The following is a 13,921-nucleotide window of genomic DNA, read 5'->3' as shown; positions in this document are numbered from 1 at the left end:
ATACTGGGATGACCATCAAGGCTTCTGAATGTAGCTGTGAGAGACAAGTACAGCTGCACAGCTCTTACTACTTTAGATTGTGTAAGAACCTCTCAGGGAAATGCCTGAAGGAAGGCAATCTCATTAAGGTGAAAAATGGAGGACACGCTAGGGAGAAAAGGAGGGTTCCAGATTAAACACTCTGTGGCGGTCAAGGAGAGACAGGTGGAGCCATCAAGGGCTGTAGAGTTGGTATAAAATGCACCGACTCAGACTCCTAAAATATATAATACATTGGGTACAGTAGTACAATGCAGGATGTGCTGTAATTTTTTTAGAAGAATTTGGAAAAGTTATGAAATGTCCTATAAATGACTGCACTGTTCCTGATCGAAGGAGATTGGCTTTTAGTGGAGATGAATCAGTGCTGCACTTTATGTACATGCTCAGTAGTGAGCAGTGCTGTGGAGTAGTAGATGTGATGAATCTGTGCTGCACTTTATGTACATGCTCAGTAGTGAGCAGTGCTGTGGAGTAGTAGATGAGATGAATCTGTGCTGCACTTCATGTACATGCTCAGTAGTGAGCAGTGCTGTGGAGTAGTAGGTGAGATGAATCTGTGCTGCCCTTTATGTACATGCTCAGTAGTGATCAGTGCTGTGGAGTAGTAGATGAAATGAATTTGTGCTGCACTGTATGTACATGCTCAGTAGTGACCAGTGCTGTGGAGTAGTAGATGAGATGAATCTGTGCTGCACTTTATGTACATGCTCAGTAGTGAGCAGTGCTGTGGAGTAGTAGGTGAGATGAATCTGTGCTGCACTTCATGTACATGCTCAGTAGTGAGCAGTGCTGTGGAGTAATAGATGAGATGAATCTGTGCTGCCCTTTATGTACATGCTCAGTAGTGAGCAGTGCTGTGGAGTAGTAGATGAAATGAATTTGTGCTGCACTGTATGTACATGCTCAGTAGTGATGCAGTGCTGTGGAGTAGATGAGATGAATCTGTGCTGCACTTTATGTACATGCTCAGTAGTGAGCAGTGCTGAGGAGTAGATGAGATGAATCTGTGCTGCACTTTATGTACAGGCTCAGTAGTGACCAGTGCTATGGAGTCATAGATGAGATGAATCTGTGCTGCACTTTATGTACATGCTCAGTAGTGAACAGTGCTGTGGAGTAGTAGATGAGATGAATCTGTGCTGCACTTTATGTACATGCTCAGTAGTGACCAGTGCTATGGAGTCATAGATGAGATGAATCTGTGCTGCACTTTATGTACATGCTCAGTAGTGAGCAGTGCTGTGGAGTAGTAGATGAGATGAATCTGTGCTGCACTTTATGTACATGCTCAGTAGTGAACAGTGCTGTGGAGTAGTAGATGAGATGAATCTGTGCTGCCCTTTATGTACATGCTCAGTAGTGAGCAGTGCTGTGGAGTAGTAGATGAGATGAATCTGTGCTGCCCTTTATGTACATGCTCAGCAGTGAGGCAGTGCTGTGGAGTAGTAGATGAGATGAATCTGTGCTGCCCTTTATGTACATGCTCAGTAGTGAGCAGTGCTGTGGAGTAGTAGATGAGATGAATCTGTGCTGCACTTTATGTACATGCTCAGTAGTGAGCAGTGCTGAGGAGTAGATGAGATGAATCTGTGCTGCACTTTATGTACAGGCTCAGTAGTGAGCAGTGCTGTGGAGTAGTAGATGAGATGAATCTGTGCTGCACTTTATGTACATGCTCAGCAGTGATCAGTGCTGTGGAGTAGTAGATGAGATGAATCTGTGCTGCACTTTATGTACATGCTCAGTAGTGAGCAGTGCTGTGGAGTAGTAGATGAGATGAATCTGTGCTGCACTTTATGTACATGCTCAGTAGTGACCAGTGCTATGGAGTCATAGGTGAGATGAATCTGTGCTGCACTTTATGTACATGCTCAGTAGTGAGCAGTGCTGAGGAGTAGATGAGATGAATCTGTGCTGCACTTTATGTACAGGCTCAGTAGTGAGCAGTGCTGTGGAGTAGTAGATGAGATGAATCTGTGCTGCACTTTATGTACATGCTCAGCAGTGATCAGTGCTGTGGAGTAGTAGATGAGATGAATCTGTGCTGCACTTTATGTACATGCTCAGTAGTGAGCAGTGCTGTGGAGTAGTAGATGAGATGAATCTGTGCTGCACTTTATGTACATGCTCAGTAGTGACCAGTGCTATGGAGTCATAGGTGAGATGAATCTGTGCTGCACTTTATGTACATGCTCAGTAGTTAGCAGTGCTGAGGAGTAGTAGAGGAGATGAATCTGTGCTGCACTTTATGTACATGCTCAGTATTGAGCAGTGCTGTGGAGTAGTAGATGAGATGAATCTGTGCTGCACTTTATGTACATGCTCAGTAGTGAGCAGTGCTGAGGAGTAGTAGATGAGATGAATCTGTGCTGCACTTTATGTACATGCTCAGTAGTGAGCAGTGCTGTGGAGTAGTAGATGAGATGAATCTGTGCTGCACTCTATGTACATGCTCAGTAGTGAGGAGTGCTGTGGAGTCAGTGTTGTGGAGTAAGAGAAATTGAGCAGTCGGAGGTTTGGCTTACCGACTCCACAGCCCTGGAGTCACAATTTGGTGCCTCGCCTGGTGGAAGAGATTGCTAAGAGGAAAAGCTAAACAAAGCTGGGTGACTGCAAACCAGGTGTAGGCTGTTGCAGATCAACAAACTAGTAAGATATATTCTTAGTGTCAGCCACTAGGTGGCAGCATGTTACAACAGTTTGTGTATCTATGAAGCACATGAGAAATAGGGATTGTGCATAGACATAAAACCATTCCCGAGGTGATGAATGAAGTAATGGTAATTATAGTTACAGATACTAAACATGATATTCAAAAATTCCAAAAGCAACATGTGCCGTACTAGTACGGCACATGTCGTGTCTCCCCCTTTGATGAGGGCTCCGGCAGTGAGCATACATCTTTCCCGGGACGTCAGCTGTTTTGAACAGCTGACGTGCCCGGAATCGCGATCCACCAGCAGCTATTAACCCGTTTAATGCCGCTATCAAACTGACAGCGGCATTTAACTAGAGCTTCCGGCAATCGCGCCAGACTCCATCGGTGACCCCCAGCAAAAAGCAGTCGACAGCACAGCAGGGACTAAAAGGATGCAAGTTCAAAAGTTCATGAACCCAGATGAACAAAAATATCCATATAAGAAAAGGAACAGCATCCAATCCAGGTGAAAGACGTATCAAAGATTTATTCTGTCAATATTCTGACAGAATAAATCTTTGATACGTCTTTCACCTGGATTGGATGCGGTTCCTTTTCTTATATGCCCATCGGCGACCCCTGTCACGTGATTGCGGGTCACCGATGGGTTGGTATGACAACCAGAGGCCTTCTGCATACCTCTATGGTTGTCAATGCCGGATTGCTAAGAGCGCTGCCCGTTGGTCAGCGCTCATAGCAAGTGAGTAATTCTGTTACATGCAGGCAATCTGATCATCGCCTGTATGTAGCAGAGCTGATCGGGTTATGGCAGCTTCTAGTCTCCCATGAAGACAATTGAAGCATGCCAAAAGTATGAAAAAAAAAAAGAAGCTTTTAAAAATATTAAAAAAATTAAAATAAATAAAAGTTCAAATCACCCCACTTTCACCCACTTTTTCCACATTCAAAATAAAACAATAAAAAACACAAAACAAAACAAAGCATACACATATTTGGTATTGCGTTCAGAATCGCCCGATCTATTGATATAAAAAAGAATTAACCAAGCATAACGAGAAAAAAATTCAAAACGCCAGAATTCATTTTTTTTTTGTCGCCGCAACATTGCATTAAAATGCAATAACGGGTGATCAAAAGATCGCATCTGCACCAAAATGGTATCAATAAAAATGTCAGCTCGGCACACAAAAAACCAACCCCAGATCACTAAAAATGGAGATGCTACGGGTATCTGAAAATGGCGCTATTTTTTATTTTTTAACAAACTTTGAATTTTTTTTTTTCACCACTTAAATAAAGAGCCTAGACACGTTTGGTTTCTATGAACTTGTAATGACCTGGAGAATCATAATGGCAGGTCAGTTTTAGCATTTGGTGAGCATGGTGAAAAAAAATCCAAAAAACAAGTGTGGAATTGCGCTTTTTTTTTGCAGTTTCACTGCACTTTGAATTTTTTTCCCATATTCTAGTACACAATATGGTAAAACCAATGTTGTCATTCAAAAGTACAACTCGACCCGCAAAAAACAAGGTCTCAGGCTACTTTCACACTTGCATTTTTTTGCGCTGCGCACCGTGCGCAGTGCAAACGCACATAAAAAACGCATCATGCGTTTTTGTGCGCTGGCGTGTGCATTACCCTGCGCACGTCAGCGCATCCATAGACTTTAATGGGTGGTTAGGGGAAAAAAACCGCATTGCATGCGTTTTTTGGGGGCAAGTCGGACGCTGTGTGAAAAAAAAGTGTGAAACCAGCCTCACATGGCCATATTGATAGAAAAATAAAAATTTATGGCTCTGGGAAGAAGGGGAGCGGAAAACAAACGCAAAAAAAGAAAAAGGGCTCCGTCATGAAGGGGTTAAAGGGAACACTATTCAAACATCCATAAGTTATTACCCGTATGGCGTTATCAGCACCATTGCTGATGAGAAGAGGTTCTCCATGAACATATGTGAGACCAGCAATAGCAGTTGAATGAGCCTCTCTCATTTGGCTCATCAGCTTCTTTTCTTCTAGATCCCATAGTCCGATGTGGCCAATGGGACTTCCAGCTGCCAATATCGGATGTCCATCTAAAAACCAGAAGCAAATCAACATTCAGATCAAACACAAGACGTACGGGGTTGATTTCATTGTGTGCATATTACAGATAAAGAGGTAGCTTTAGGCCGGGGTCACACTAACCGACGCAAAATACGGTCCGTAGTTTACAGGCGTAATACGGATGAATGACCCCTAAATAGTGCTCTGTATGTCATCCGTAAGCAAGGTGTGGTCGCGTATTTTGCGCATGTCAGCATCCGTATGGCGAGACTTTCTCGCAGGCTTGCAAAATGGACATATAATGGAGCCCTATGACAGGGTTTCTAACAGAAACCAAAGAATAGATATAGACACACACATACATATATATATATATGCATTCTATGTGTGTATTCTATGTGTATATATCTATTCTTTCATTTCTTTATTAAAACTGTCAGTGTGAGTTTACTGTATCGCGCACTGAATTGCCGGCTTTGCTAAAAGACACCTGGTGCGTATTTCTCGCAAGTCACATGTGTGGTCCGTGTGTAATCTGTATTTTTTGCGCACCCATAGACTTGCATTGGCGTATTACGGGCGTAGTACGCTGACAATCGCAGCATGCTGCGATTGGCACGGACCGTAGAACACGGACGAGAAATACACGGCTGTTGGGAGCAAACCCATAGAGAATCATTTGTCCGTGTGTAATGCATGCTTTTAACGCCTCACACTCATCCGTACTCCTCTCTAGTGTGACCCCGGCCTAGCTTCTATAACCTGTTGAGTATTGTTTACACTGATCTGTAAGAAAGGCGTTAAATAAATACTTTTTTACAACTAATAAACAATAAGGCCGAGACGTGAACTCACCGGTACGAAAAGATATTGAAGTAATAGGACCCCAGTCTTGCTGAAAAGTCATTAATGTTTCATCAAATTTGATGTTGTGCAATACAATTTTACCACTTGTCAAACCAATAGCCACAATATCCACTGCAGGAGCCTGTATATGGATGAGAGAACAAAAACTGTTAGCACAATACTACGGGATATTGAACGCTTATAAGGAAACCTTTCTACAAAATGCTGCAGCATCACAGAGAAAAAAAAAGTCAGAAAAAGAGCAGTGTCCACTGAAGGATCCGTTAGGGCTTCTCTCCAAATGGTTGTGTGCTTTGGAAGAAACCTGTCATCCAAGTCAAGTTGGGAAGAAGCCAAAGAGCAGCTCCAAGAAGACTCTTCTCAATAGGGCTGGGCAATTATTACAGTTCTTTCTGCTGGTTTGCTGTTTCTCTTCCGCACTCGTCTATTTTTGCTCAGAATTTTTAATTAAATGTTGCTCCACTATGTAGGTAAGGCTAATATTGGGGACTGAAGTGACTGGCTACGTGTGCTCGACTACATAGCGGATGGGTGCAGGAGCTGCCTGCTATTGTCATGCACTACTTTGGGACATGATAGGACCAGTCTAGGGCATCATCCAATTTTTTCCACATGGACCATCAGACCGGATGACAAATCGCTGGTGTGAACAGGCACACCAATTATTACTGGATCAATATGCTGTCCTTTAAGTACACAGACAGAAAATACATCACCCAATCTGCAGGAATGTTAACGCTGTACCTGTAACTCACAGCAGAGGAAGCACAAACACGACAATACAAAATTCTGCCTGATCCTCACACTTATTATATACAGTGGGGCAAAAAAGTATTTAGTCAGTCAGCAATAGTGCAAGTTCCACCACTTAAAAAGATGAGAGGCGTCTGTAATTTACATCATAGGTAGACCTCAACTATGGGAGACAAACTGAGAAAAAAAAATCCAGAAAATCACATTGTCTGTTTTTTTTTCATTTTATTTGCATATTATGGTGGAAAATAAGTATTTGGTCAGAAACAAAATTTCATCTCAATACTTTGTGATATATCCTTTGCTGGCAATGACAGAGGTCAAACGTTTTCTGTAAGTCTTCACAAGGTTGCCACACACTGTTGTTGGTATGTTGGCCCATTCCTCCATGCAGATCTCCTCTAGAGCAGTGATGTTTTTGGCTTTTCGCTTGGCAACACGGACTTTCAACTCCCTCCAAAGGTTTTCTATAGGGTTGAGATCTGGAGACTGGCTAGGCCACTCCAGGACCTTGAAATGCTTCTTACGAAGCCACTCCTTCGTTGCCCTGGCGGTGTGCTTTGGATCATTGTCATGTTGAAAGACCCAGCCACGTTTCATATTCAATGCCCTTGCTGATGGAAGGAGGTTTGCACTCAAAATCTCACGATACATGGCCCCATTCATTCTTTCATGTACCCGGATCAGTCGTCCTGGCCCCTTTGCAGAGAAACAGCCCCAAAGCATGATGTTTCCACCACCATGCTTTACAGTAGGTATGGTGTTTGATGGATGCAACTCAGTATTCTTTTTCCTCCAAACACGACAAGTTGTGTTTCTACCAAACAGTTCCAGTTTGGTTTCATCAGACCATAGGACATTCTCCCAAAACTCCTTTGGATCATCCAAATGCTCTCTAGCAAACTTCAGACAGGCCCGGACATGTACAGGCTTAAGCAGTGGGACACGTCTGGCACTGCAGGATCTGAGTCCATGGTGGCGTAGTGTGTTACTTATGGTAGGCCTTGTTACATTGGTCCCAGCTCTCTGCAGTTCATTCACTAGGTCCCCCCGCGTGGTTCTGGGATTTTTGCTCACCGTTCTTGTGATCATTCTGACCCCACGGGGTGGGATTTTGCGTGGAGCACCAGATCGAGGGAGATTATCAGTGGTCTTGTATGTCTTCCATTTTCTAATTATTGCTCCCACAGTTGATTTCTTCACTCCAAGCTGGTTGGCAATTGCAGATTCAGTCTTCCCAGCCTGGTGCAGGGCTACAATTTTGTTTCTGGTGTCCTTTGACAGCTCTTTGGTCTTCACCATAGTGGAGTTTGGAGTCAGACTGTTTGAGGGTGTGCACAGGTGTCTTTTTATACTGATAACAAGTTTAAACAGGTGCCATTACTACAGGTAATGAGTGGAGGAAAGAGGAGACTCTTAAAGAAGAAGTTACAGGTCTGTGAGAGCCAGAAATCTTGATTGCTTATTTCTGACCAAATACTTATTTTCCACCATAATATGCAAATAAAATGAAAAAAAAACAGACAATGTGATTTTCTGGATTTTTTTTTCTCAGTTTGTCTCCCATAGTTGAGGTCTACCTATGATGTAAATTACAGACGCCTCTCATCTTTTTAAGTGGTGGAACTTGCACTATTGCTGACTGACTAAATACTTTTTTGCCCCACTGTATATTATTATAATACTTTGCTGATGTGTATACTATAAGTGTCAGATATTGTACCAGTCACATATTATCCTGTATATAAAATCTGATATTTTAGGGTTCTTTTACATTCACTGTGTTTTTGCGGCCCCAACAAATTGCTATGGGGCCGCAAAAAATCCACGGTGCGCCGTGTGCTGTGCGGCCGTATTTGCGGCCATGAAAAAAAGATCGAGCCTGTGCGATCTTTTTCACGGCTTACAGACACGACCCCCATTGAAAATCAATGGGGTCGCAAAAACAAACGGAAGTTTGTTTTTGCGGTGCAACATGACTTCCGGTTTTGCAGAACGCCATTTGTTAGTTTCCAATACTTCTTCAGTATTATTGCAAACCTAAAAAACGGCAATCCGCAAGTTTTTTGGGGTCCGTTATTGTGGCAGACCGTGAAAATTGCGGCGACACAGCCCACAAAAAACACGGTAAATGTAAAAGTAGCCTTATTATGTGCATACTATAGGTACAGATATTAAATGTGATGGGAGATTATACTATACTGCAAGAAATCAGATATACCATTCACATACTATTTGTATTACACATTGTTGTATAGTTAAAATGGTTGAAAAAAAAAATGTTGATCAAATTCAACTGAGTGATGGGAGAAGACAAAGGGAAGGATACATACACAACCACACTGCATCATCAAGTCAACTACAAAACAGCCAATTGTTCCCTTCTGATCCCAATCATCATTCATTCAACCAGGTTTTGTAATCATCATATACCAATTGTGTATGATACTGTACATTGTATGCAATATACTGTGCACATTGACAGATGTTACATAAAGCATAATATGCAACTGGTATATCTGATGTCCTGTAATCATAGTATGATACATACCAAAATATCTTCTATAGAGGCATCTTGCATCTGATGTCTGTAGTCCTAGTATACCATATTCCATACATTCTATATTGCATATTTTATGCTATATTGAGCATACAGACAATAGATGTTATATGAAAGGTAGTATGTGACATAGTATCTCATACAGCATCAGTCAAATATTTGGACGCTCCTGCTCATGCAATGGTTTTCATTATACTTATAGGAATATGCACATTGTAGATTCAGACTGAAGGCAACAAAACCATGAGCTAACACACTGAAACAAACCAGAATGTGTGTTACACCTTAAAATTCCTCAAAGTACCCTCATACTCTGATGACAGCTTTAAACCCCCTTATCATTCTCTCAAGCAGCTTTATCAGGTCTTCCCCTGGAATGACTTCCAATGAACAGGTCAAAAGTACATTTATGGAATCATCTTATAGTCTGTCATTACGTTAAAGGGAATCTGTTACCCCCTTGAACGTATATAACTTATTACTATGGGCATACAGGTGACAAATGTTATAATAGTCCTACCTGTATGCCTCATGTCTGTGGTCTTGTGGAAAAATCATCTTATTTCTTTATGCTAATGATTTCTTCCAGGCTACGGTGCATGCGCTGCCTGGAAGAAAACTCTGCCTCCTGTCTTCATTTGCGTACCATCCCCCTCCCATCAGCGTACAGTGCCCTGTGACGTGTAATGGTGGCACCAGAATGCCGCACCTGCTCCCTACAATAGCACAATTATACAGTCCCTATTCTGCCCTGTTATGGGCATTGGATTAACAGCAGCTACAAAATCTGGAAATATATTTACCTGTTGAAGAACAGTCACGCCTGTTTGCCAACCAGGAAAGGTGAATAAAAGTTTGCTGAGAAAGAAAATGTATATAGTTCAATATCTTAACAGTAGAATCACAGATGATCACAGTTTATTACGTACTGAAAAGCCAAATGGATAATATTTAGAAAAAAACCTCTGTGAGATAGCTGGTCAGGCCTATCAGCTGCGGCCACAGCCATCAGAGGCTTATCTACAGCATTCTGTAATGCTGTAGATAAGCCCCCATGAAACCTGAAAGATAAGAAAAACATGTTAGATCATACTCACCGGGGGGGCGGAGTCGAATGCGGTGGGTGTCACGGTCCGGCACCTCCCATCTTTATACGATGATGTCCTCCTCCTTGAATCTCCCTCGGCTCCTGGGCAGGCGTGCTTTATCTGCCCTGTTGAGGGCAGAGTAAATTACTACAGTGCGCGGGAAAGGTCAGAGAGGTCCGGCGCCTGCACACTGCAGTACTCTGCTCTGCCCTCAATAGGGCAGAGAAAGTACGCCTGCGCAGGAGCCGAGGGAGAAGCAAAGAGGAGGACATCATCGTATGAAGATGGGAGGCGCCGGACCGGACCCACTTTTTTTTTTTTCTTATCAGGTTACATCGGGGGTTTATCTACAGCGTTACAGAATGCTGTAGATAAGCCCCTGATGGCGGTGGCCGCAGCTGATAGTCCAAAAATGGGGTGACAGATTCCCTTTAAAAGAGGTTGTCTCTTCTAAAATGGTACATTGCCCAAGATTTAAAAAAAAAAAACTCAAACCAAACACCACATTCTTGCCTCCCGGACAGGCAACGTTTCAGCAATATCGGCATTGTGTCCACAGGCTGTCATGTGAGTGCTGCAGCCTTCACAGCCTTCCGATATGTTGTCACGTGGTGACTAAAGAGACACCGATCTTAGAGGGGAGTATGTGGTTTACTTAATTTGAGGCATGTTAGAATGGATTTGTCATTATAATGGTAAACATGTCACGCACACTGCAGATTTAGACAGGAAAAAAATGTAAGTTTTTACAGCGTCTGTTACTAACATACAAATACTAGTCGATTATTGCGACACTGCACTAAGCCATAGAATAACATCCTCTGTAGTTGTGACATACAGCCTATCGTTAAGATTCTTTAACCTTCTGGATAAGGCATAAACTTTCCAAACAATGATGAACTGTGCTCAGATTTTGTTTGTTGTTTAATATACAAACATGCTTAGAGCTAATATTTTCAGAAATATATGTGATAATGTCTTGGTGAACCAACCTTTACATTTGTAAAACACTTTGCTTCTAATGCATGACTAAGGTAAAACATCGAGTGCTGATTTAAAATGGGTTTCTGGGACTATACTATTTTTTATTTTTTTTTTTTATTATGGGCCTAAGAATCAACAGGCCTTTAGTTGCTAACTACCCAGCACCGGCTCAGTGAGGCCACTGACTGCTTTGGTTGATGATTCTACTGCGTCACGTCAACAGAGCAGCATTTCTTGCAGGCGGTGGATGCCGCGTCAGTACCGCCGGGTCCAAGGCTGTAACCCTTTAAGCCTTCCTTATCTTCCCAGAGTGAATGAGCTTCAGTCTATTCCTATAAGGGTATTAACCCTATGATACCAGGTACCGGTCTTGATTTCTTATTATTCTTCATCCTGCTTTCTGGAGTACGGAACTGACAAAGGTCTGTGTTTGAGACCGAAACGTTTTTTGACGTATTACTGTCTGGGATGAAATAAAAAATCTTTGTTCATTTGATTATAAAGTTGAGTGCTAGGTTCTTCTTTATATACTGTTGACAGGGCGTGACTGCCAGCGTCATATAGTTTTGCAGCAGGGAGCTGGCTGTTATCGGCAGCTACGGCCCATCAACAGAGCAGAGCAGAAGAGAAATAGCTGCTTTGTCGATGTGTAAGCCGCAGAATCGTTGGCAGAGTCTGTCACAGCTCTGAACTGGAAAAGATCGGTGGTGTGCAGAACAAGCACGTAATTAGCAACTACCTGCCTGTTAGTTTTTAGTCCCAGAGTAAAAATACCCTGGGGATTACCCTTTAATTACAGAAATTTCTTACTTGGATTTCACGTTCCACAACTGAAGAGAGCCTTGCTGACTTCCTAGGAGGATTTTATTCAAGTATGTGCTTGGATGCATTATTGCAGAAATAGCAAAACTGCTTTTGTCAAAATTCAGCTGTAAATATTCCTCTGTGGGGAAAAAAACATTTAAAGATCACAGTTTAAAACTATATAGTTTGCACTTTAGTTGGGGAACATTACAATCTGGAAGTAGAACAAAGTTTGGATAATGATACAGAACAAGTCCTCTGGCTAAAGAATGAAAATCCATTTTGTGAAATTATGGTAGAGAAGGATTGCGATTTGAGCCAGTCACTTCTGTGGCATTAAATAAACATTATACTTTTACAATATATGAGTTTTCCAGTCCGTCATCATAGGTTATCCACAGAAACGCGAGGCCACCAAGGGTTTGACGGCTTTACTATCACTAAATACAGACACTGCTACACCTGCTCATAGAAAACAATATACAATCGTGGCAAACATTTTTAGACTGATAAATTTTGGTTTTCACATGGTTCACGTCAATTTTCTAGTGGTAAGTTACATTAACTCTATAGTATTCTGAAGAGTCATCAGTTGAATTGCAAAATCATTCCTTGTCATCAAAAGTTATAGGGAATCTGTCAGCAATGAAAAAGGTTTCTCAGCAAATGAAAAAATGCAACGTATTAACGAAGTAAGAAAATTAATTTGAAAAAAAATAAGTTTATATTTTCAACTTTTAACCCCTTCACGCCGTGGCAATTTTCTATTTTCATTTTTTACTCCCCTTCTTTCAAGAGCCAGAATTTTTTTATTTTTTAATCATCATGCCGTATATACTCGCGCATAAGCCGAGATTTTCAGCCCATTTTTTGGGGCTGAAAGTCTCTTCTCTCCCCCCCCCCGGTTATACGCGGGTCATACACCAGGGGGTCAGTGGGGGAAGGGGAGCGGCGGTGTCAGGTCATACTCACCCCCACCAGGTGCGGTCTCTGCAGCCCCCCCCCTGCTTCTCCCACGGTCTCCATTCCTTCCTTCAGCGGTCACGTGTTACCGCTCATTAAAGTCATGAATATGCGCATATTTATTACTTTAATGAGCGGTAACACGTGACCGCTGAAGGGAGACCATGGGAGAACGGGGTTGCAGAGACCGTGACAGGAGGAGGCAAGTCCTGCGATATTTACCTGTCCCCGGTCCATCGCTGCTCGCCGCTGTCTGCCGCGTCCTCTGTCAGTGATGTTCAGGCAGCAGATGGCGCGCGATGACGTGGTTAGTGCGCGCCTTGCCCTCTGCTGCCTGAACGTCACTGATAGAGGACGCAGCAGACAGCGGCAAACAGCGATGGATCGGGGACAGGTGAATATCTCAGGTGCCGGGTCCTGAGCCAGTGGGGACGGCGACACCGGCACCTGGCCCCCAGCGACGGAGATTATGTTTTTTTTTTTTAATTTGCAGCAGCATATGGGGGCATATTCTATGGAGCATCTCATGGGGGCATATTCTATGGAACATCTTATGGGGCAGCATATGGGGGCATAATCTATGGAGCATCTTATGGGACAGCATATGGGGCATAATCTATGGAGCATTTTATGGAGCCATAACCTTTATGGGGCATCATATGGGGCATATTATTTCTATGGAGCATCTTATGGGGCCATTAACCGTTGTGCAGCATTATATGGGGTGTATATTATATGGAGCATCTTATGGGGCCATCATGAACTGTAAGGAGCATTATATGGATATTCAAAAACATTTAACCTACTGATGTCTCAATTAATTTTACTTTTATTGGTATCTATTTTTACTTTTGAAATTTACCAGTAGCTGCTGTATTTTACACTCTAGGCTTTTATACGCACATCAATAAGTTTTCCCAGTTTTTTGTGGTAAAATTAGGGGGGGGGGGGGGGGGTCGGCTTATACTATACTACATTCTATCACACAGTGAACTGGAAAACAGGAAAAATATTTCCAAGTGCGTTGAAATTGCATAAAAATTACAATTTCACATTTTTTTTCTTTATTTACCAAGCTCTCTAAATAGTAAAACTGACCTGTCATTATGATTCTCCAGGTCAGTACGAGTACACAGACTCAAAACATGTATAGTTTT

At 42.4% G+C, this 13,921-nt stretch overlaps 1 protein-coding gene across 1 annotated transcript in view; it reads right to left on the bottom strand.

Annotated features, from left to right (window-relative positions):
• The window catches only part of WDR36 (WD repeat domain 36), a 58,178-nt gene that overhangs the window by 28,288 nt on the left and 15,969 nt on the right, over positions 1–13,921 (bottom strand). The window contains exons 5-8 of the mRNA XM_073549853.1: positions 11,808–11,940; positions 9,729–9,783; positions 5,601–5,733; positions 4,599–4,774 (exon numbers count right to left, since the gene is read on the bottom strand). Of these exons, the coding sequence (XP_073405954.1) occupies positions 4,599–4,774; positions 5,601–5,733; positions 9,729–9,783; positions 11,808–11,940 (497 nt within the window). The remainder of the gene's footprint in view (positions 1–4,598; positions 4,775–5,600; positions 5,734–9,728; positions 9,784–11,807; positions 11,941–13,921) is intronic.

Source organism: Dendrobates tinctorius, unplaced genomic scaffold (genome assembly GCF_039654945.1).
Source record: "Dendrobates tinctorius isolate UK_male_01 unplaced genomic scaffold, ASM3965494v1 ptg000003l, whole genome shotgun sequence".
In the NCBI taxonomy this organism is placed as follows: Eukaryota; Metazoa; Chordata; class Amphibia; order Anura; family Dendrobatidae; genus Dendrobates; species Dendrobates tinctorius.
The sequence above is the reverse complement of the archived record's forward strand: the minus strand, read 5'-3'. Positions and strand labels throughout refer to the sequence as shown.